Source organism: Neomonachus schauinslandi, chromosome 9 (assembly GCF_002201575.2).
Source record: "Neomonachus schauinslandi chromosome 9, ASM220157v2, whole genome shotgun sequence".
NCBI classification, from domain to species: domain Eukaryota; kingdom Metazoa; phylum Chordata; class Mammalia; order Carnivora; family Phocidae; genus Neomonachus; species Neomonachus schauinslandi.
Genome location: NC_058411.1, coordinates 96,815,553 through 96,839,242, shown reverse-complemented (window position 1 = coordinate 96,839,242; position 23,690 = coordinate 96,815,553). Strand labels below are relative to the sequence as shown.

General features: G+C 48.6%; 1 protein-coding gene across 3 annotated transcripts in view; it reads right to left on the bottom strand.

Annotated features, from left to right (window-relative positions):
* The window catches only part of LOC110583999 (myocardial zonula adherens protein), an 86,133-nt gene extending 62,549 nt beyond the window's left edge, over positions 1-23,584 (bottom strand). For all 3 annotated transcript variants that reach the window (XM_021694026.1, XM_044918262.1, XM_021694027.1), the window contains exons 1-2: positions 23,448-23,584; positions 12,445-12,531 (exon numbers count right to left, since the gene is read on the bottom strand). In XM_021694026.1, the coding sequence (XP_021549701.1) occupies positions 12,445-12,531; positions 23,448-23,522 (162 nt within the window). In that variant the 5' untranslated portion in view covers positions 23,523-23,584. The remainder of the gene's footprint in view (positions 1-12,444; positions 12,532-23,447) is intronic.
* Positions 23,585-23,690: the final 106 nt, after the last annotated feature.

The following is a 23,690-nucleotide window of genomic DNA, read 5'->3' as shown; positions in this document are numbered from 1 at the left end:
ATTTTTGGCATACAAAATCGTAATTTGCATTTTAAAATCATTCATTTGGGCAGAATAAAAACTTTATGATCCCATTCATTTAAAGTTTGTCAGAGAAGGGTCTAAAAAGATACATGACAAATTATTAATAGTAATGACCTCTAAGGAGGGGACAGCATGGTGGGGCAGGGGTACTGGGTATCAGAACATCTTTCAATTCTTTCTTTATACCCATTTGTATTGTCTGTCTGTCTAGGATGGGAGCTTTAAAAAAAAAAAAAAACTAGAAAACGAAACATCCATTGCTTCCCACCCTTCGGTACATAGTTGGCAAGAGATGGGATATGAGGGGTTGTGACACTCTGTATCTGCTTCCAGAAAATGATTCCGCTTGAGTCCTTGGTGCTTGGCTCCCACAGGCATTAAGGCAACTCTTGAAATTTGTATATAAATTTAGGCGGAGAGGCTGTTCCATGGCCCTTGGTGGAGTGACAAGCTGGGATTCCAGACCCCCAGTTTCCCAGACGTATAATTAGGAAGAGGAAAAGCTCTACTGCAACTCCCCGCATCCCAGGCAACAAAAGCATGCTCTTTCAGTCAGTCTCCACCCAGTTCCTGAAAAACAAGCTGCTGAGGACAGGAGGCTTGGCTGAAAGGCTTTTCTGCAAGTCGAGTCTGTCCCAGATGGACCGGCTTTCAGGAAGACACTCAGGTGGCCGCATACAGAGGGCTGTGCCTCCCTGCCCAGCGGAGGGATGAGGACCAGCACCCGTGGAGGAGGACACACACAATGTCACAGACAACACAACGAGGTGTGCGAAACACAGCTCTAGACGTGGTGGCTCTAACAGTTACGCGTGGAAAGACATCGAAGGTCTGTGAAGTGAAAACCGGTCATTTCCATATTCTTGGGTTTTGTTTTTAAAATGTATGTTTGTGGGGCGCCTGGGTGGCTCAGTCGTTAAGCGTCTGCCTTCGGCTCAGGTTGTGATCCCAGGGTCCTGGGATCGAGCCCCGCATCGGGCTCCCTGCTCGGCGGGAAGCCTGCTTCTCCCTCTCCCACTCCCCCTGCTTGTGTTCCCTCTCTCGCTGTGTCTCTCTCTGTCAAACAAATAAATAAAATCTTTAAAAAAATAAATAAATAAAATGTATGCTTGTGTGCATAAAACATCTAGAAGGACGGAATCCAGACTTTTAATACCAGTGGCCTCAGTTGAAACGGGATTTCATTTTTTTCCCCCTTATGCTTCTGTAGGTCTGATTTTTAGCCAGAAAAAAAAAAGGGGGGGTGTTATTTTTGAATGAATAACTTTCATTTCAGTTTTCAAAAAACTAAAAAATTACTACAAAGCCAAGGATAAATAATAGAGCCCAGAGAGGGGCCCGGCCCAGGACTCTGGTCAGGAGCAGGGCCGTCCTCCCAGGCCGCTCCACACCGAGAGGGTTCCCGAGGCAGCGTGAGCAGCTGCGGCACTGTTTATGAAGAGCGAGCAGGGGACAAATACTGGTTGTCTCTTTTATTACACAGCATCTTCTTTAATCCCCACCGTAACCCTACCACATAAATATTATTAGTTCTCCCAAGGTGGCGACATTCAAGTGCCTGAGTACATCTTCCCAAATCTAAGCTCTTCCCTTTGACCACAAAGCCTTCAAAATAGCTACGAGTCAGGAGTGAAACGGAATCTCACATCTCCATGTGGTAGCCCAGACCTCAGGAGGGGCAGGGAAGCCAAGAGCCGGGGCCCCGGGCTGGTCGGGGCCGCTGGGAAGAGGCAGGCTCAGCATGTGGAGGCTCCTGTCCAGCCTCCTGGGCGCCATCTTCCCCTCTGCGCCGGCCCCCCCCCACCTCCTTTCTGTTCCTTTATCAGTCAACCTCCTTCTTGTCACAGGGCATGACACGGGCCATTCCCTCTGTGTGCAGTGCCCACTGCTGGGCTGCAATGTCTCTCCCTCAAGGACATCTTCACTCAGACTGGTTAGGTCCCTACACCTTCACCACAACCATAACACAGTGACTATTAGTATCATCCTATATGGAAGGCCTGCTCGCCCATCCACCGGGCCTTATTGGTCTTCTTTTCCATCACAGTCTCTGACACCTAAGTGACTGACAATGAATTTCTCAATAAATATTTGCTAAATGGAGAGGGAGCTTTAGAAGTTAGAAGAAATTCCGGGGACTTTTCCAGATTATGTAAATATGGTCCAGCTGAAGGGAACATCCTCTGCTCTTCTTAGATGGAGGGACAGGGAGCTGATGTTTGCCCCGGTCATAAAATCTCTACCCAGAGGAGTTGCAAAGGAGCCCAAGACTGCTATCGTTCTGACAAAATGTCAGTATGCTTTTGGTGAAAAACTGGAGAACACAGAAAAAAACAGAAAAAAGAGTTGACATGTTTAGCACAGTTATCTGTGGCAGAATATTTTTCCTCTCAGGTCCTTTAAAATATCTCCCTATAAGATAAATATTAGTTTTTTAGGCATGATAACAGCATTGTGATTGTATTAAGAGATAGCCTTTATCTTTCAAAGAAACATGCTTAAATATTTACGATATCTGGGATACAGGGTGGAGGAAGCGGATGAGAGTACAGACCGGGCAGGACTGAGCCTGGGTTGAGGGCTCTGGGGCTGGGTGAAGGGTCAGTGATTCATCACACCATTCAGTCTCCTTTTGTATATGTTTGAAATTCTCTGTAATTAAAAGTTGGGGTTTTTCTCTTACACTGTTGGTGGGAATGCAAGTTGGTACAGCCACTTTGGAAAACAGTGTGGAGGTTCCTCAAAAATTTAAAAATTGAGCTACCCTATGACCCAGCAATTGCACTACTGGGTATTTACCCCAAAGACACAGATGTAGTGAAAAGAAGGGCCATATGCACCCCAATGTTCATAGCAGCAATGTCCGCAATAGCCAAACTGTGGAAAGAGCCGAGATGCCCTTCATCAGACGAATGGATAAAGAAGATGTGGTCCATATATACAATGGAATATTACTCAGCCATCAGAAAGGATGAATACCCAACTTTTACATCAACATGGATGGGACTGGAGGAGATTATGCTAAGTGAAAGAAGTCAAGCAGAGAAAGTCAATTATCATATGGTTTCACTTATTTGTGGAACATAAGAAATAGCATGGAGGACACTAGGAGAAGGAAGGGAAAAATGGGGGGGGGTAGGAATTGGAGGGAGAGATGAACCATGAGAGACTATGGACTCTGAGAAACAAACAGGGTTTTAGAGGGGAGGGGGGAGGGGGGATGGGTTAGCCTGGTGATGGGTATTACAGAGGGCACGTACTGCATGGAGCACTGGGTGTTATACGAAAACAATAGATCGTGGATCACTACATCAAAAACTAATGATGTATTGTATGGTGACTAACATAACATAATAAAATTAAAAAAAAAAAAGTTGGGTTTTTTTTTTTTTTTAAACTTCTTTCTAATGCTGCTTGGTTGGTATTAAAACATCAAATTCTTAAAAATGTACTAGGCCTACAAAAAGCCTCCTGGGCATGAAACAATACGAGGCAAAACTGCCTTGAAAACCAAAGCCCTAACAAATGCACAAAACGAAAAGAAAGCGCCAAAGAAGGGAAAAAGTACCAGCTGACTGAAAGGCATCCCGTAACCCGTACGTGAAATGCAGCGGAATTAACAACAGGCAGGATCAGAAAAACATACGGAGACTCTCTCAGTTAAACTGTTCCCTGGGCTGTACTCATAGCTGAAGAATAACTTACAGGCTCATGCTGTTTTCCCCAGAGATGAATGTAGTGGAAAGTGCCTTAGAGAGAAGGAGAAACTACAGAAAAGGAACTTCACCTAAATTCCTGCCGCAAGGGCTTTCCGGCTGCTGGAGAGCTAGACCATATTTCCCAGAATATATGATCTTCCATGAGATAAGCTCCATAACGCAGGGATTGGATCTGCCGCATTCACTGCTTTATCCCCAATACGCAGCATAAAGAGATGCTCAAGAGATACGTTTTGAAGGGAGGAGGGAAGACAGAATATTTGGAATTGGGTCTATGTCAGAAGATTTGGAGCATCTCGTCTTCCAAAACACTGATCTGTGCAAAGGAAGAAAATCCTTTGGTCAAGAAGGGTTCTCAGCGAAGAAATACCAGCAGACACACACAGTTTAACATAAATCCAAACCGATGGTGGTAGCCTGCCACAGCCAGCCCATGGCCCCGGAGGCCAGGACGGGTAGCTGGTCACCTGTCCAGTCTGCCAATGCGACTTAGGTGGACCATTACATGAACTAAATGACATGCAAACTAGAAGCCAAGTTATTTCCAAAACTTCTTGCTTTGAACCTCTTCTTCCAGCCAGAGGGCAGCAGCTGACCCAGGGATAGCTGAGCGCTGAGCCAAGGGCATCCTACCTACCTTGCAGGCAAGGCACCGCACTGTCAGGAATGTGCTCTGACCTGTGTGTCCATCCTAGCAAATGAGGAGTTCCCAGTCATGAGTCACACTTGACATTGTTTCATCTCCTTGTGATGAAAACGAACACTACAGCCAGCCTGAGAGGCCTTCCCACAGCCTGGGAGGCAAATAGGGAGGGGACAGTCTCCTCAAAGGAATGGATATCGCTGGCTTATTAAGGTATTTGTTATTTCTGAGAATCTCACAGACCGAAGAGACCATTTTATATAAAATAATAATCTCATGTTTGGACAAAGACCAATCATTTTTAATGCTTAAAGAGAAGGAAAAGAACAACCTGTAGCCAAGTAGAAATCCCAAAGGGAGTGTAGTTCTAATAATAGTATCCCGATAGGAGGCAGCTTCTTAAAGCTATTACCTTCTAGCTTCTACGCAGTCAACAGCTGGTTGGGCCCAACAACCCCAGAGAAAAAGGAAAAGACTATCTGGAGGGCAAAATCAGGAACTTCTCGGCTGGAACCCAGTCACATAGTACACACATCAGGTAACCTTGACTGATAAAATACAAATATCCTCCAAAGACCTTCCCTGATAAGAGAAAGTGTGAGGGTTGACATTCCCATGGCAACGTGGCCATGGCAGAGACCCAAGTAGGAACTGCGAATCCAGTGTCCTAGCTGCGTGGCCTTGTGCAAGTTATTTACTGCACTGAGCTTCAGCGTCCTGAACAGGACAAGGGGGATAATACCACCCACTTCAGAGGGTCGTTCTAGAAATACACAGAATAATACATATAAAACCCCGTGGACACTGCTGGGCATACTAGGAGATATGGATAGATTCTATTATTAGTGGTGGGGTCTTTCCATTTCTGAGTATCTGGGATCCTGCTGAAGTCTATGCGTTTGTCTGGAGGCTTCTGTCTGTCTGCCTCTCTCTTCTTGGGTCTTTTAGCTGTTTGCATCATAGCCATCGCCGTGACAGTGAGATGTTCACCCCTCAACTGGTCTTGTGGCTCTTCCTAGGGTGACAGTCGCAATCTCAGGAGGTCAAAAAATGGAAAAGAGCTGTGCAGTCCACTGGGTTTGTAAACGGTACCCCAGCCGTCCTCGGTGTCTGACAAGGCTGGGGCAGGGGGTGTGGGGTGGAGGGTGGGAGGGGGAGACTGCTGGAGCAGCCGGCACAGCCCTGGCCTTGCTTGAAACCGCAGTCCCTAGGCTTTTAGTGATGGACTTCCCTATATATTCAGTTGAATACAGAGGTCCACAGCTAAAGAAATCTGGACAAACACTGGCTCCAGGCTAATACCTACATTTGCTAGAAGACAAAACTGAGGCCCAGAGATGACCTGTCTGGCCCGACCACTATGGTGGCGGGTGAGGGAACCAGCACCAGGACTCAGGCCTCTTGCCATCCTCCCGGGGCTGCTATCTCGGAGAGCACACGGAGTCCTGCACGCCATCAGGGCACCACCAGTGCCAGTCCGAATCCTGGCAGCACACTCCCCCACCTGGCAACAGCCCATGCTGTGGTATAAACAGTCACGCCAAGGACGAGGACTCAGCACACTTACTCATCTAGAGCTTTTAAGGGCAAGGGGACTATAAAGCTGAAGGGCAAGGGTTTGCTCCTTTGAAACATTATACTGGGCTATGAAAGTTCCCGACTTTGCATTCATACACACGCACCTGCTCTCCCTCACTGGTGTTCTTAAAGATCTAAAGAGAGACCGCTTCTGTAAAAAGACAGGTCACTAACGGACACCTACACTGGTGGGATGTTAACAGCTACTGAAAATATCATCTGCTTCGAGGCGCCTGGGTGGCTCAGTCGTTGGGCGTCTGCCTTCCGCTCAGGTCATGATCTCAGGGTCCTGGGATCGAGCCCCATGTCGGGTTCCTTGCTCAGCGGGGAGCCTGCTTCTCCCTCTCCCTCTGCCTGCCGCTCCCCCTGCTTGTGCTCTCTCTCTCTCTCTCTGATAAATAAATAAAATCTAAAAAAAAGAAAGAAAATATCATCTGCTTCAAATTACTTTGTCGTTTGCAAAAGCCTTCACCACCACACAGACTCAGCAGAGCTCAGGTCATGCTTGCTAAAATTCAAGTATGCAGTGAGACCCTGATTTAGCTGATAAATCTGTAATAGCTGGTGTTAGTTCTCTTACTGCCTTGTGTGTGTGTGTGTGTGTGTGTGTGTAAGAATACACTACATACAGGTTTGCACAGGAATATGGGTACATACATTCACAAAATTCTTTGGAAATGATGGGGGTTAATTTCAACATTATCTACACCAGTTTGAATTTTAATGTTCAACAATTTTATAAACATTCTATTCCATATTTATCACTTCCTCAGTATGAAATGTGTACCCACAAACTAAGAGCATTTCCTCTCCCATATTTTTAATAATTTTTAATATATAAACAAAAGCCCACAGCTAATTTATCTGAGTTGTTAATATAATTTCAGATAACATTCTCAAAGAAATTTGTTTTGGGCTGAATTGTGTCTGCCAAAAACAAAGATATGTTGGAGTCCTAACCCCCGGTACCTCCAAACTTAACCTTATTTGGAGAGAGGGCAAATTAAAATGAGGTCATTAGAGTGAGCATAATCCAGTAAAATAGGTATCCTCATAAAGAGGAGAAAATTTGGATACACACACACACACACCAGGAGAACACCACGTGAAGACTAGGGTTAGGCAGCCACACACCAAGGACTGCCACAGCCACCAGCAGCTGTAAGAAGCAAGGAAGGATTCTTCTAGAGCCTGCAGACAGAGCATGGCCTTGCTGACTGACACCTTGACCCCAGACTTCTAATCTCCAAAACTGTAAGCCAATGTATTTCTGTTGGTTAAGCCATGCAGTTCATGGTACTCTGCTATGGCAGCCCTAAAAACTAAAACAAAACAAAACAAAACAAAAAAATCATAAGTCATTCGTGAAGCACCTACTATGTGCAAGGCAAGGAGCTGGGCTCTGGGACACAAAATAAAAAGACATTACCCATTGCAAATGGCTCTGAGGGAAATACCTATGGGGAACAAATGCAAGAAAACACACTCCTTCTCACCGGTCATCGGTCATCGGGCAATGGGGATGTGAGATGCCTCAGGAGACTCTCACACAGAGGGAGGGTGGGGTCAGAACACTTCCTGAATGTGAATACGTAGGTTCCATTCCAAACTCTCATGCAGCCTAGACCTTTCTGGGTATGTCTATTCATTTAAATGATCCAGATTCATATTTTTAAATACCAAAATAATGGTAATGCGCTGATGAGATACCTGTATCCTAAAAATACCACATGTAAAGAACATGGAAAACTGGCCCGGCCACCAGCAGGACAGGGCTTAGCAGGACAGAGCTGATATGCAGGGTGAGCATCTCCCCAGAAAAGCTGGCTCCCAACCAGGAAAGGAGCAGCTCTTGGAGGTAAAGTCTGCAGAGCGAGGAAGCAAGGCCCAAGGACACGGGCAGAGGGAGGCTCAGATTTACAGAGAAGGGCATACGGATATCAAACTAAGATGCCATGGGCACAGCCCAAGAGGAAGATGCGGGACAGGCAGTTCCAGGAGGGGGAATAACTCCCAGAAGCCTAAGGGAGAAAAGCAAAGAAGGGCCACTGTGCTTGGCATTCAAAGGGCTAAGCCTGGCCCTGAGTCACTACCTCTCTAAGCAATGTTACAGGCCACTTTGGTGGGTCTTCTCATATATTAGCTCACTTACTCTTTGCAACCAGGCATTACTGTGCTTCCTTTGAAGACAAGGAAACTGAGTGGCAGAGAAACTAAGTGTTTGGGAGCTCATCTGTGGCCAGCAAAAAGCAGTCTCGGGGCAGCTGGTACCTTCTAGAAGAGAAGGACTAAAAGCAGTAGGCAGGAACAGCCTGCTATAAGGGCAGGAAACCTCCCCCTTACCCCCCTGGAGCCCGGGACTCCAGAAAAAGACGCCTCTGCGGTGACCGCCTCCAAAAGTCTCCAAACACACCGTCACAAAGCCGGGCAAGATCCACCGGGCGCCAGAGCCCTCCCCTGTAAGGGGTCTCTCTGCAGTGACTTTGGGAAGAGCGTACGGAAGAATGGCCCAGCTCACGTATGTGCGGTCAGCTGCCCCATGGAATCCCAGGTGCTCGGAACACACAAAGCATCAGCCACCACGGCGTCAAAGAATAAGGCCCAGGCCCACCCTCCGTCAGCTGCAGCTCCAGCAGGATCCCGGCCATGGTCCTGCCAGTTCTGCTTCATCGGACGCCTGGCAGGCCTTTCCCATCTTCCCACTTCCCCCTGGGCACCAGCTCCGATCCCCCCAGCCCTTGCACACCCCCGGCCCCTCCAAGAAACCCAAGTCCCCTCCACAGGGAGGGTGGTCCCGAGGTCTTGGCGCCCTGCACTTTTGCGGGGCCACCACGTCCCAGGGAGGGACAACTATGGTGGAGGCGCATCACGCGGCACTTTCAGGGCCTCCTTGCCTGTGCCTGGCCCCCGACCCCAGTGACTCAAACGCAGGAAGCTGGTCAGGACATGGTGGCAAAATCACTCAGAACGGCCTCACAGCTATACCACCAGTACCTTCTGGAGCAACTACCACCCAAAGACGTCAGTCCTGGGGAAGCGGCCGGCCCCACCCTCCTCCTCCACTCTACCCCGATGCTTCGGCAGTGAGTCACCGACGCATCACCGATGGGCGCCTGGCTGCACACCGGGTCCGCCAGCAGCGTGCGAGGCCGCCTGGCGCATGTTCCGCCCCCACGGCTGCTGCCCGCTGTTCCTCACAGCCCTGGGCTGCCCCCGCGCCCACCAGAGGGACTCTGGCCCCCATACCGCCACTTTTACCTGGTTTACAGACGAGGGCTCATGATAATATTTGGATTAAAAAAAAAGAGGGTCTTATGGCTTTGAAAAGTTTGAAAAGCACTGTTTAAGACAAAATGGGCAAATCTAAGTATATGACTAGGTTACCGACTCACACCTGATGTAGAACACACGCCCTCTCTGCCTGGGAAGACTTGATTCCTCTCAGCAGGGACGTGCCCTCCAGTGCCTGCAGCAGCAGAAACCCTTCATAAACCTCTCCCAGGCATGCAGCTGGGGTCTAGCTCCAACGGACCAGACTCCCCACTTCCCTTGCCGCGCACACGGGGACAGCCACTACGGCCCCTCTCCTTCACTCCCTCCAGCTTAGGCCGCTTCCTCAAAAAGTGCTCCTTCTGATTCTTCATGTGTTAAGCAGCCATGAGCCCCTGGACACAGCTCAGGTCCAGTTCCCTAAAAGGACAGACAAGGCAACAGAGAGGGCAGAAGGGACACCCCCCCCAGCAGCACAGCGCCCCCCTCCATCTAGCCAACAACAGGTGTCTGGCTGGGTGGTTCTGGTGATGAGCTTTTACCCCCAGACTTCTTCAGAGAATAGTCAAAGCTACACAAAGGCTGAGAAAATAGTTCAAGGTACCATTATCACAAATAAGAAAAGTAACAGTTATTCAATAATATCGAATATGTGGTTCATATTCAAAGCTGTACAATTACCCCAATGTAACTTTTACAGATTCTTTTTGATCCTGGATCTAACCAAGGTTCGCTCATTATATTTGATGTTAACCCTCCTTAGTCTCCTTTTGGCCAAATGTTTTTGCAGAATGTCCCACATGTGGGGTTTCTTTGTTTCCTTATTGTTCAATTTAGTTGAACAAGTTGGCATGAACATCACATAGGTGTTATCGGGCACTCCTTGGCTGCATCACCTCGGGAGCCCATAGGTCAGGCTGCCCCCCTCCTGGGAAAGCTAGACTGGAGCTTTGGCTGAAATGCTGGCTGCCAGACTGTACCACTGGACCTTCGGGGCCAGGAGGTAACGTGTGAGGGGATCCTCTGGGAGCATGTGAAAACACCGTTCCATGATAATCTTCCACCAACTAGCCTTTGCATCCACTGATGAACTGACCTAGGGGTTACAAAATAGAGATTTTCCGAGTTTATCAGCTGACGTTCTATAAAAGAGCTTACCCTTTGTAAATCTCTGATGATTACTGTACACTCGTGAATCTTTTTTTTATTACACAACATGTCAAAACATATTACTGGCATTACTTTTTTTTTTTAAAGATTATTTATTCATGAGAGCCTGAGAGGCAGAGGGAGAAGCAGGCTCCCCACAGAGCAGGGAGCCCAACGCAGGACTCGATCCCAGGACCCTGGGATCACGACCTGAGCCAAAGGCAGACGCCCAACCGACTGATCCACCCAGGCACCTCTGTCATTACTCTGATGTTCACATTGTTCCAATTTTGCCAGGGCAGTGAGACCCCCTTCAAACCGGCTTCTGGGTCCTTTGCTATGACCCCCGTCGTGTGAGTGCCCACCTCACTCTCCGGCAGGAGACATCCCAGGCTCGCCCTGGACTTGCCTTGCTCTCACGTGGGGCCAGGCATTTTTTCTGGATCCTTTGGTGGGACTCATCCTCCCTCTTTAAGCAGATAAGCAACTTCACTTTCTCTCAACCTGGTGCTAGTCATATCCTCATCCTCCCTGCCCCCTTCCTCCTTTCCCTGTCATTCATCATTTGAATCAGTAGAGACAGCTCTGTGCTTAGTAGAAAGTGGGGAAAAGAAGGGGATAAGAGAAGCGGAGGAGAGACAAAGACCAACCCAGTAAATTGAAGGATTTTCTCAACCATGTACCACTCACAGAGGACCTTCCTTTTTTACAGGTGGCCACGGTAGTGGGCAACTCCATACCAAGGCTTGTCATTGTCTCATGATCCCTTTTCTAAAACTTCTATGATCACATAGCCTATCATTTTACTGTTTTATTTTATGCTTACACAAAATATATGCACAAGAACGATTACTACCTACCCCCTGGCACTCTTGTTCCCTTCTCTGGTTTTATTTGTCTCCATCAGCACTTACTACCTTCAAAATTCTATAAAATATGATTTTTTAGGGCCACCTGGGTGGCTCAGTAGGTTGAGCGTCTGCCTTCAGCTCAGGTCATGAGCCCAGGGTCCTGGGATCAAGTCCCAAGTTGGGCTCCCTGCTCAGCGGGAAGCCTGCTTCTCCCTCTCCCTCTGCCTGCCGCTCCCCCTGCTTATGCTCTCTCGCTCTAATAAATAAATAAAATCTTTAAAAAAATATATGATTTTTTAATTCTCCTTCTGCCCCCGACTAAGAGGTAAGTTCTGTGACTGACTGGCACTTTTTGCTCACTGCTCTGTTCACCTCTGTACTCACCGTGGAGTAATGGTACCCTACACCCAACACAGTGCCTAGAATACAGGAGATGTCCCCTAACTCTCTGTGAAGGAGAAAATGGCTTGCCCGGGACAAGAGGCCTAGAGGTGAGCGGCACCTCCTATGCCTCCGTTGGGCCTCTGCTTCAATGTCACCCCCAGCAGTCAGCTATTCCCTTCCCCGTGTTCCCAGAGCCCCTCTTGCCCTTCCGGACCCTAACACTTGAACTATCATGTCAACACTGCTCCCAGGTCTGTCTGCCCTGAAAAGTTTCGAGCTCCTCTAAGACAAGGACAAGGTCAGACTTAACTTCGCGGCCCAGCAACTTAGCACAGAAATCTGCTCCGCCCTCGAGCCCAGTGCCCCCGCCGGGCGTCCAGGCTGCCTGCTGGGCTCGTTCTCTCCAGGTGGCCTTCACGTGAGCTGGGCTTCCGCCTCCAGCGGCTGAGACAGGCTCGGCCGCGGGCAGCTCACAATGGGCCCTTTGACTCCACAGGACTGGGCTCTTTCAGGAAAAGCCCGTTCCCTGCCACGGCACCTGTCACTGAGGCCAACGTCCCTACATCTTCGGGGCCACACAGAGCCAGCGTTCAGCAAAGAAACAAGAGCAGGGCAAGGAGGCCGGCGGAGCCAGCCAGGCAGGGCGGTCGGACTTCTGGGAAGATGGAAGATGGGGTGGCAAGGTCAGGAGGGCCTTTTCATCAGCAGAGTCACTGACATTCAGACTCTGTGAATAGCCTGGGTAGAGGGTGGGAGGGGGACGGGGTTAAAATAAAAGAGCTCAAAGATGAGAACTTGTCAGAGCTTTGCCTCAGAGACAGCTTACTTGTTCTTTTCTTTCAACCTTCTTTTCACCTGACTCTGAGGTTGGACTCTCGGGAGGTATGGTCAGCCGCAGTCTGCAGACATTTGTCTAGGAGAGACGGAGAGGAGAAGCCAGTTAGGAACCCGCCTTTGCGGTAGAAATATGCTGGGTGAGCTTGTGCTTCCCAGAGCCTGTTTCCCCCACTGAGCAATGAGGTGATCGTACCAACCACACAGGGGACCCTGAGGATAAGACCAGCTTTTGCCTGGCCCAGATCAGGCACTCACCAACCTGCTGTTCCAAACAAGGACATTAACAAGTAATTTCACAGCAAACACATTTTTTTTTTTTTTTTATTGGCTCAGGTTCCATAACAGCATATACCGAATGATCGTAGCTCACATGCATAGGTCAAAATACACACCGTGGTGTCTGGGCTGCGAAGGTGCTTTCCCCGGGACTATCTGTTCAACCTTTCTCTAACAGACAGACACATGCATAAGCACAAAGTTTTTTAAAAAGTCCATACACTCATGTTCACAGCAGGACTATGCAAGGCACCAAAAGGTGGAAGCAACAGCAATGTCCGTCAATGGCTGAATGGATAAATAAAATGTGGTATCTACATAGACTGGAATATTATCCGGCCTTAAAAGGGAAGGAAATTCTGACACATACTGCAACATGGATGAACCTTGAGGACATTATGGTTAGTGAAAGAAGCCAATCATACAAAGACAAATACCGTATGACTCCACTTATATGAGGGACCTAGAAGAGTCAAAGGCATGCGGACAGAGAGCAGAATGGTAATTGCTAGGGGCTGAGGACACAGAGGAATGGAGAGTTATTATTTAACAGGTATGGAGTTTTAGTTTGAGAAGATAAAAACCTTCTGGAGATGAATGGTGGTGATGTTTGCACAACAATGAGAATATAGTTAATGCCACATGATGTCTATTTCACCCTAATGTCACAGCCTGGTCCTGCTGTGACTTCCCAGGGAGAAGTGATCGGGCCACTGGAAAAGGCCAAAGAGGGTCCCAGCAGCACGCAGAGTACCCAGCCCATAGCCATGTGGGCCTGACTCATGGGAGGGCTGCTTGTCCCTGTTATGGACTGCATTGTGTCCCCTGAAAATTCCTATGTTGGAGTCTTACCCCCCAGTACCTCTCAGAATGTGACTGTATTTGGAAACAGGCTCTTTACAGAGGTTATTAAGTTGAAATGAGGTCATTAGGGTGGGCCAAATCTCAAATGACTGATATCCTTATAAAAAGGGGAACCTGAAGACAGACACACATATAGGGAGACTACCATGTGAACACGCTAAAGAGAGAGGCCTGGAACGGATCACTGCCACACAGGCCTCAAAGGAACCAACCCTGTCAACACCTTGATTTCGGACTTCCAGCTCTAACACTATGGGATAATAGATGTCTGCTGTTTAAGCCACCTGGTCGGTGGTACTTCTTATAGCAGCTCTAGCAAATTAATGCACCGCCAGCCTCGTCTGCAGGGTCATGGGTCTGCGCGGGTCCACAGGGCGGCCTCTGAGCAAAACTACCCTGCAGCCTAGACACCCGGAATGGGATGGGATTGTGAAGACCTTTGAAGTCCAACCTGCCAGCCTAGGAAGGAACCCCCACACGCACCCATGTACCTGGCAGGTGGGCGCTGAGACTGAGGACAGCATTTTCCATGCGTAGGTAAGAGCGTCCATTTGGGACATGTGTTAGCACCTCCACATACACTGTCACCTCCCTTCGAGACATCCCATTTTGCTCCTGGGTACCTCCAGCTTCCTGATGATGAACTTACATGTTCCCTCAGAACTCCTACCTAAGGGACCAGGGGATTCCCTCAGGGACAGCAACAGATTTCCCTTTTCTCTACACTGGCCTCCTTCCCTCTGAACCTCTTCTCTGGACTTAAAAACCCCAGCTCTTTCAGCTAAATGACTTGGTCTCACAATCATTCTCCATCCTCACTCTCCTCTGCGCAAGCTTCATCCCCCAGGGACCCCAGGGCTCTCACTGTCCCTGATGTGGCCAACTTGCCACCGAAGCTTCAAAGCACACTGCTAGTCATGTTGGCCAAAGAAACCACATTCCAGCTAGGAGGTAGCACTCTTAGCTGACGGCCAAGAGCACGGACGGGAATCCGAGTTCCTCCAGAGAAAGGCAAACCTCTGACTTGGGGCCACCTGGACTGGTCGAAACCAGCTGGCATGTGCACAAACATCAAAGTGTAACTCACACCAGGTAGGCAACCCAAGCCTGTGACGGTCAATAATCGTCTGTGATAGGCTGATCTAGTCCGTAGCAACATTTTGCAGAGAAGAGGAAGTGCTTTTCTCCTGCACCCCATTCCATACACACACGTGTATACATATACACATGGGTGAATACAGGCACACACTTGCACAAGGGCACACACACACACACAGGTATCAATGCCTACTGGCCGTGTTGACTACGGGCAAGCTATTCAATCTCTTTGAATCTCAAGTGTAAATGCAGATTAAAGGAAGTCTGGCACATAGTAAGCCTCTATCGGTATGAGATACTTGTATTGTTACCCAGATGCGACCATCATCCTGTAAGCTCCAAAATGAAACAGGCCCACTTGGCTTTATGGTTCTGCTTTCCATGATAAGGACCATTTGGTCAATGGATCTATTTTAAGTGATACCTTTTGGTATGGTGATTGGTCCCTAATGGCAGGAAATTTCAGAATAAACTAAAGACTGAAGAGGACACAAGGCCCAGATGGGACCCCACCGGTCCAATCACCCAAAAGTGCAATGTTCCCTTCCCCTGTTTGAGACAATTCTTGATCTGTCCACCCAGAACTCTGATATTCCTCCGCATACTTCCTGCAGCACTCCACACTGAGCCAAGGGTACCCTGGGGGATGACAAAGCCCCAGGATAAATAGAATGTATTTCCCCTAAACCATCAGTTTTCCCTGGTGATAGATAATGAATGAACATAAAACGAACCTGTAAAATCACACATTTGACCTCAAAGCTATCCGGCAACTGCAGCAGGTTCTAAACACCCAGGCCCCTGTGTTAAATGTTTACTCTTATCCTTAGAGGTGCTTTAAGGCATGGGCTATTCTCATCAGTGCTGGCCCACTGACGGACTGACTGCAAAGACACAGTTTAAACCCAGCTTGGAAGAGGATCAGACAGCTTCCTGATAAAATGGCCAAATGTGTTGTCATGTGGAAAAAAAAGAAAATTGCAGGAAAAAATGTGAGTAATAATCCCATTTTTGTTTTTTAAATGCACTCTAATAATCTGCATAGATTGATGGAAAAAATTGTCTTGAAGGAAACACAACCAACTGATGGTGGTGACGGTTATCTCTGTAAAGTGGGATTCCCACATTGTTTCCAACTGTTCCAAGTATGTGTAAGTTTTTTTCATTAAAAATAATAGCAGTAATAGCAATAATAAAGATTGAGAGAGAATGTATCCAAAAGAGAGAGACAGATCAAGCTTTCCTAGACCCATAGGACTGCCTCAGGAGCAGCAAAGAGAACCCAGAGGTCTAGAAAATATCCTGAATTCCTCAACAGAAGCACTAAGTAACCCTTGAAGGTACCCACTAGGTTGACCTGGTATAGTTTACCTCCTTTAATTCATCCACTTTCAGGAAACCTACCCGTGGGAAAATTTTCCACTGAGTAAGATCAAGGCACAGTTGCTTATCTCTCTGAGCATTTTATGATGCTGATCTCCATGGCTTCCTTAAACTCTAATACACAATACCCAGAGCAGCCCAGGCTGGGCAGTACCTGAGGAAGGTAGGGTACTTTATTCCCAGAGACTCCCACAGCAGCTGGCTCAGCCCTATGTTCTGAACAATGAGAAGAACTGAATCTTACCCTGAACATCACAGCTATTGGATTAGCTGTCCCTGCAAGCAAGGGTCCCTTCCACTGGATCAAAAGCAGGAAGGTGGACTCAGTGTATTTGATCATTAGGTTATGGAGCACCCACTAATAAAATACTTTTAAGGGCAATGAGGGTACCAAGATGAAAAAGAAACAGCCATGTTCCCAAGAGCTCAGCATCCAAAAACACACCTAAACAAGGCAAATAAGAACACTTAGTGTAACCAACACAGGGTAGCTTGGTGGTTAAGGCTTGGTGGAACTGCACTTCCTTATAAAGGAGTAGGAATATAAAAGGAACAACAGTCTTAACTGGAGGTGGGAGTTTATCAAAGGCTCCTAGAGATGACACTTGAGCTGGGTATAGAAAGACAAAAAGGACTTTGTGGTTCATTGAGGTTTGGAGAATCCATCATCACAACAGCAAACAACTACCAGGCAAGGCATTTGCTCCAGGCTGTAGCCCCAGGCACAGATGTGAGAATGTTCTGAGAACATTAAGTGGGCCTACAGCCTACACTAGAGTGGGGAAGGAAAACAGACAGACAGGTAGAGGCCAAACTCTAACAAGCTACAAAGGCCTGAAGGAGAAGCAAGGTCTCTAGTGGAAGACAATCAGGAATCATTCACCTCTTTGGAGGAAGGGACTAACACTCAAATCTGAGTTCAGTGATTCAACAGCAATTCATCAGTACCTCCTATTACATTCCATGCATTACAACATGGATGGAAGGGGGGAAAATAGGGGAAGAGATCAAGCAAGCTTTGTGCTTTAATTGCTTTTGTTGCCCTTATAGGGCTTAGCATAGTATCAACACATAATAGGCGCTTGCTCAGTAAATTAAATGTCAGTATGAGTTTCTTTTTAGGTTGAACTAAAACACAGTAAGGCGAATATACCTGAAACTCCCCAGAGAGCCTTCTACTTTCTTCAAACCAACCCTCCCTGGAAGGGACATCAAGGGAGGGGCAGATACTATTCAAGCCTCCTCCACAAGAAAATACACAACCAAGCCCTTGTCTGCAACTCAGGGCACCTGGGAGCTAGGCAGGTCCTCTGGGGCCTGTTTCTCACCGCCCCCACCCCATTGTGGAGGCAGAAGGCTGGGTCTCCATCTATGGGAGAAACTGGGGATCCACATACCATCATGCTCTTAGTTTTAGTACATGAGCTCACCCAAGAGAAAACTATCATCAAATTAAAAGGGGTGGAGAACATGACCCAGGGAGGGGGCAGGGGTTGCTCAGTTGACAAAGACGTATTTCCCTAAGGAAATTAGCCAAATGCATTTCCATTTCTCTAAGGCCTGGTCCACTTTGTGACTGTGGGTTCCTGCCCAGTTCCACCTAACAACAGGAGGTGTGGTTTCTGTGATGTGGCTCGGAGGACAGACACCACACTCTGCTCGGCACAAGCATAATATCTCTGGACTATGTGGGTCAGGCTGTGCGGAACAAGGCATGCCCCCCCCGGAGGTGGCCTCTTAGCCCCGCTGTGGCCCTGAACTTAAGGCCTGGTTATCTACATCAGAGTGAGGCAAACCTTTTCTGTGAAGGGCCAAATAGAAAATATTTAGGTTTTGCAGGCCACTGGGAAAGCCATTCTTATCTCAGAGGCATCCAAAGCAAGCCAAGAGGGGCCAAATATGGCCCAGGGGCAGGAGCTGATCTACATACTTGGACTCTTTGTAGGTGGTGTATGGTGTTCTCGAGCCCCTCTTTCCCGTGTCAGGACAGACTCCAGACAAAATTCATAAATATAGACAGTGACCTCTCCTTCCTGCCCTCACTGGCTCACTTCTGTACCAGCACACAATGTGCCCAGGAATGCCAACATGCAGAGAGAAAATGCAGGTCAATGAATGCACACAAATACCAGCATGACCTGGAGTGTTAGGAGCCGCCCCTCCCCACACCACCACCTTGACCTTTCACAAAGCCAGTGGGACCTTCAGAGCACTGTCCCAGGAGTGTCTGTATTCCCAAGAAAGCTGTAAGAAGACAGCAATGACTAAAGAAGTAGTTCCCATTCTTGGCTGCACATTAGAATCACCTGGGGAGCTTCCTGAAAAACACCAGTGTTATTCTCTACTTTCAGAGGTTCACATTTAAACTGTCTGGGGTGGGGTCGGGGCATAGATATTTTAAGCTTCTCAGTGATTCTATGTATAACCCGGGTTGAGAACCACTGACTTAACCAAAGGAATGAAACTGCAACTTGTGCAACAGGATGAGGCAACTGAACTATTTGGAGGCCTTCCCAGAACTGTCAAAGCCTTCACCTGGACCAGCACTCCCATCCATCTGTCACCTGCTTCCTGCCCAGGTGGGCCAGAGGTGATGGGCTGGCTTTATCCCAAGCTTCTCTTCCTCGTTTCCTGTTTGCCAATTCAGTGTGAAGTGTGGCCCCTTTAGGACCCCAGTGACACCCTCCTCTTTTTAAGCACCAATTATACCAGGCCTGGGGAGGGAGGGTCCCTAACCCCTCTCCTCAAGTAGTTAATCATAGATGATGCAAGCAATGACCGGGTGCACATCTAGGAAAACACGGAAAAGGCAAGTTCAGACAGGCTCCCTGGAGGAAGTGACCCTTCCTCAAAGAAGCATGAAAGAGGCGGAGAACAGCATGGAAAGCCTGGGGAATGGCAAGTAATTTGGAATATCTGGACAAAGTGTGGGAGGGGGACAAGGCAGGCAAAGGCCAGATAGAAAGGCCTGGATGCTCAAGTATGGAATTTGTACTTGTTGCTGGTAGTACCAAGGGGGCTCCTGAAACAGGGTCTTCTGCTGACTGGGTTTTGCATTTTAGAAAGGGCACTCTGGCTTTTAAGTACAAATAAGAGTCAGCAGTATTAACTGAAATTTAGGAAATAATCACTCACCTAAATCGAGACAGAGGGAAATACCCCGGTGTCCCTCTTCTGTGTGCTGGAGAACACTGGAACTGTTTTAGGCTGGAGGAGCCGGCCACAGGAAGCTCTAAGACCATGACGCAGGTAATGGCTGGAAGTATTTCAGATGGAAGCTTTTCAACATGGTCTCTGGTTAGTTAGCCCTGGATCCACAGCTCCTCGAGCACAACTAGACCATTTTTGAGGCTGACTGACTTGAAAGGCTTTTCCAAGTTATCAGAAGCTCGGGCATCTGGGTTTCTCGTTCGGGGATGGGCACTCAGGACAGATGAACTGTGACGCAGACCACATATGCAGCCCTCTCGCAGGACACTGAAGACACAGAAGGGTCCAGAATCCCACTCCACACCCTCTGCAGAACCACGGGCTCGCCGTCTTGAGGAAATCAAGTTTCCTTAAGAGTCCCCAAGACTCGGGTCTGTTCGTCCTACTTCTGACACGGTAAGTTGGGTGAACCAAAGCACGAAGGCTGGGACGTTTTTTCTGAGCCTGCAACTGTCACACTTTAGTGAGAGAAGCTTCTTGGCTAAGGCCTGAGGATGCCAGGGCTCCAAAACTTCGCAACTTGGCCTGTCAAGGGCCGCGTCCAGGGGGCCCTGGTGAGAAGCCAGCCTGTTTTCTGGGCGCAGTGGGCCACCTGCCCACCCATTCCTGGTGGGTGCCACTGCCAGCTTCCTTCCACCAGACACCGAGGTCCCACAATGCCACGTCCCTTCCTCAGAGCCCACTGATACAGAAGTTATGCACACAGATACTTCTGTGAAAAGGAAGTAAATCTGACGACCCATTCACTGGCCAGCTAAGGAAAATTCTTTGAGCCAATCAGACAGAAATGGGACCTAGAAGAGTGTGCATTAGCTAGGGAGTGAGGACTGGCAGGCCAATTGGGTTTTGACAGAGGAAGCCATTGCCAAATAGAAAGAAATATCAGCAAGAGCAGGGTAGGAGACAGTCCTATCCTGTGGCCTTTTGGGGTTTGCTTCTGTTTTGTTTTTCTTTTTATGAGCCACTGAGGGGCCATAACACCAGCAACACCAGCCAACAATCTCTTATTATCGAGACAGCGTGGTGCTGGAGGAAATCCCTGACAGATCTCGGTCTCTCACCGCCCCAGCTGAACAGCTTCACCAAAAGCATTTGGCTGCACCAAGCAACACGTGCCTTCCCCCTCAACACACACAACCTGGCCACACAGCTGACCTTTCATTTCAAAGGCTCATTTAGTGGGATTAACTTCATTTGCAAAATTCCCTTCAAAATCGTGAAGCAAGGTCAGTATTTTTATAAATGTTTTCCCTCATTCTCTAAGGGCATCATGTTGTCTGTGGTTATTCTCCAGCCAATCTATCTTCCTGCTGTTGCCATAGATAAAACTATTTTTAGTGCGCAACTGGTTTGAAGGTAGATTTTTTTTTTTTAATTTCACAACCCCTGCTGCTTGGCATCCATAAATGCCCCTTTGCTTATCAGCTGATAGAAACTACTTTCCCACCAGTTTTTTTTTCCTTTGAGAGATGATTTCAGATAAGAAGGAAGTATAAATGGTAGTGGCAGCCATGGGACAGGGGATAACCAGTGACAGTCTGGTCTGGCTACACCACCCTGGGTGGCTGACTCAGAAAACTCCCTGCTCAGTGTCAGCTGTCACCACCATTTCTAGTTGGCCTGAATATCTGGACCAACACAGCCTCGTTCTCCCGCAGTCCCTAATTTGGTAAGCTCTTTGGATAAAGCAGAAACACTATGTTGATAGCTAGCGTGTTCTTGTCCTAGACCATCACTTGTCCAACATCCAAGAGGAAAGACAGGATGACAGAGTTTATTGACAAACTACTTTCGACTTCAGGAACACTTTTCATGATTACTTGGTCTACAATTTTATTTTCAAGACATCCCATTCTTGTTTTTCTAAAAAAAAAAATGTGTCTGCAAATTCAATATGCCATTATGATACAGTATATGCCAAGACTTACATTAAAATGAGTAATAGTTCCTCCTTTCGGTATCCCAATGTCGATCGCCCCACAAACTCCTATTCACCCTACAAGACTAAACTCAAATGTCTCCTGAAGAGGGAGGTCTTCCTCGGTTGCTTTGGGAAGAACCCTTCCTTTTAGCTTCACCCAACTTTGTTAACACTGTACCCCACTATAACAATAACCCTCACTTTGTACGATGGTAGTCTGTGACAAGGGCTGCCTCCATGGGTAGAGTGGACCCCAATGCCTAGCCCTGTATCCTCCAGAAGGATAGCTATAAATGTTTAAAAAAAAAAAAAAGTCCATCAATGGATCACATCTTCCCACCATGCCCCACACATATACACATAGACAGGACCTGGGGCATTTGCAGATCATGAGCAGAGGAAATCATAAAGGGAACCCTAGAACCTTTAGATATCTTCTTTCCTGAACAAGTGTGCCAGCACCCATGTGCTCAGAAGAGCCCTACGTGGTCTGACTCAGGTCCCTGACCCCCTCCAGCTCAAAGTACTTTGGTTGTCTTATTCAAAAGGCAAAGCCTTCTCAACAGTCTGTCTGTCCACTGTGCCACTTACAACTAAAGAAATACCTGAAAGTAAACATTTGAGAAAAACAATCTTCAGAGAGGTTCTTTAGCGTGCTCGTCACATCTGCACCCACCCACTCTAGCTGCCCATCTCTGGAAGGGCACTTGACACTTTCATGCAATCTGGTCCCCTGTATGACTCTGTCCAGGCTCAGGTCTGGCTTTTCAGTGACTTCATTCTTTCTCAATCACAACTGTGTTCCAACTGTGCAGGATTTCCATAGAAAAAAGGCAAATGCCTATCTTGAGTAAGGCTTGGAAACCCACTTGCAAAGCTAATAACTGGACAACCAGGGTTCTGTCAACCCTACAGTTCTGGTGTACGCACATGCACACGTAGACACACACACCCGCACCCACCCCCCCGCAGAATCCATCACTTGGCCCACACCCAGAATAACACAATGCCTTTCTTCTAGAGCTAAAGAAAGCACAGAAGGTGACCGCTAGTCACTTGTTTGAGGTGTGGAAACGCAAATAGGCATGTGTACAAGACTAGAAGTCGGGAGTGCCAAAGGGGGTCCTGACTTGGTCTTAGGCATCTGTTTAGCTAAAACTTGGGAAACATGATTAGAGAAGTCTCAACCACAGAAAAGAGACACCAAGTGATAAATTCCATGAATACTATGAGGAATGGATGAACTAAACAGCCACAAGGCCAGTGCCTGGCAGTGCACTCTGAGGCGCTGATCTTGGAAGAGATACAGAACCGGACAGATGCAACCTGCATGTGCCGAGCATCTTTCATAGAGCATCTGGAGAGGGGAGGAAAAATGCAACCGAGGTGACAAAGAAACAGAGCGCTTCTAAAGGACAGTCTCCCTGGAGATGGTGCCCAGGGCTCCCAGGGCTCCCCTTGCTGCCACGGTGCTGGTATTGAAATCCGAATGAAAAAGTGGTTTGCAGAAACCCAAGTCCCACACCACCGGGCTCCGGGGGAACCAGCTGCTGATCTCTCCTGTAAAGTGAAGCCTACACCTTGGCTAAGCTCACTCCAGAGTCGGTTATTCCTTTTTTTTTTAAGATTTTATTTATTTATTTGACAGAGAGAAACACAGTGAGAGAGGGAACACAAGCAGGGGAAGTAGGAGAGGGAGAAGCAGGCTTCCCACGGAGCAGGGAGCCCGACGCAGGGCTCGATCCCAGGACCCTGGGATCATGACCTGAGCCGAAGGCAGACGCTTAACGACTGAGCCACCCAGGCGCCCTGAGAATCGGTGTTATTCTATCACCAGTGGGGACAAGTGACCTTTTCTTTTAACCGCTCAAAAGAGGCAAGTTGGGGTGTTAAAGACATTCATTCCCTTTGAGTCTCAAGTAGGGACACTGCAGGAATCTTTTCCTCTTGCTTTTTAAACTCGTGCCACCAATAAACGTGGCCTGCCAGAGGGGGCAGGAAGGAGAGGAAAATTCTGGGAATTCCAGAAAGTCCCCTAAGCCCTACGAAGCCGGGGGCTGGACGTCGAGAGAAGGATCACGGCCGGAGCTGGGACACGACGGGACAGTTGAGTCCGGGGGTGGGGGGGAGGTCGAGGCCGGGGAACCGGCTCCCGCACGTCCCCAAAGCCAGACCCCGCTACGGCCAGGCGGCCGGGACCGGGAAGCGGGACGGCGGCGACTCCGCCCCCGGCTACTCACCCTCCTGCTGGGCGCCCCGGACGCCCTGGCGCCGCCGCCCGAGAGCAGAGTGACGGTGGACGTGGAGCGCAGCATCCCGCAGCGGCGGCCGGCGGCTGGCCGCGCTGCTCCCCGCCGAATAAGCGCGCGGCGCCCGCCCTGCGTGGGGGCGGTGCGGGCCAGTGGGGCTGCGGCTGCCGCGAGGCGGGCGTCGAGGGGGCGGCGCGGGCGGGTAGGCTCCGGGGCGGCGGCGGGGCGGGCACG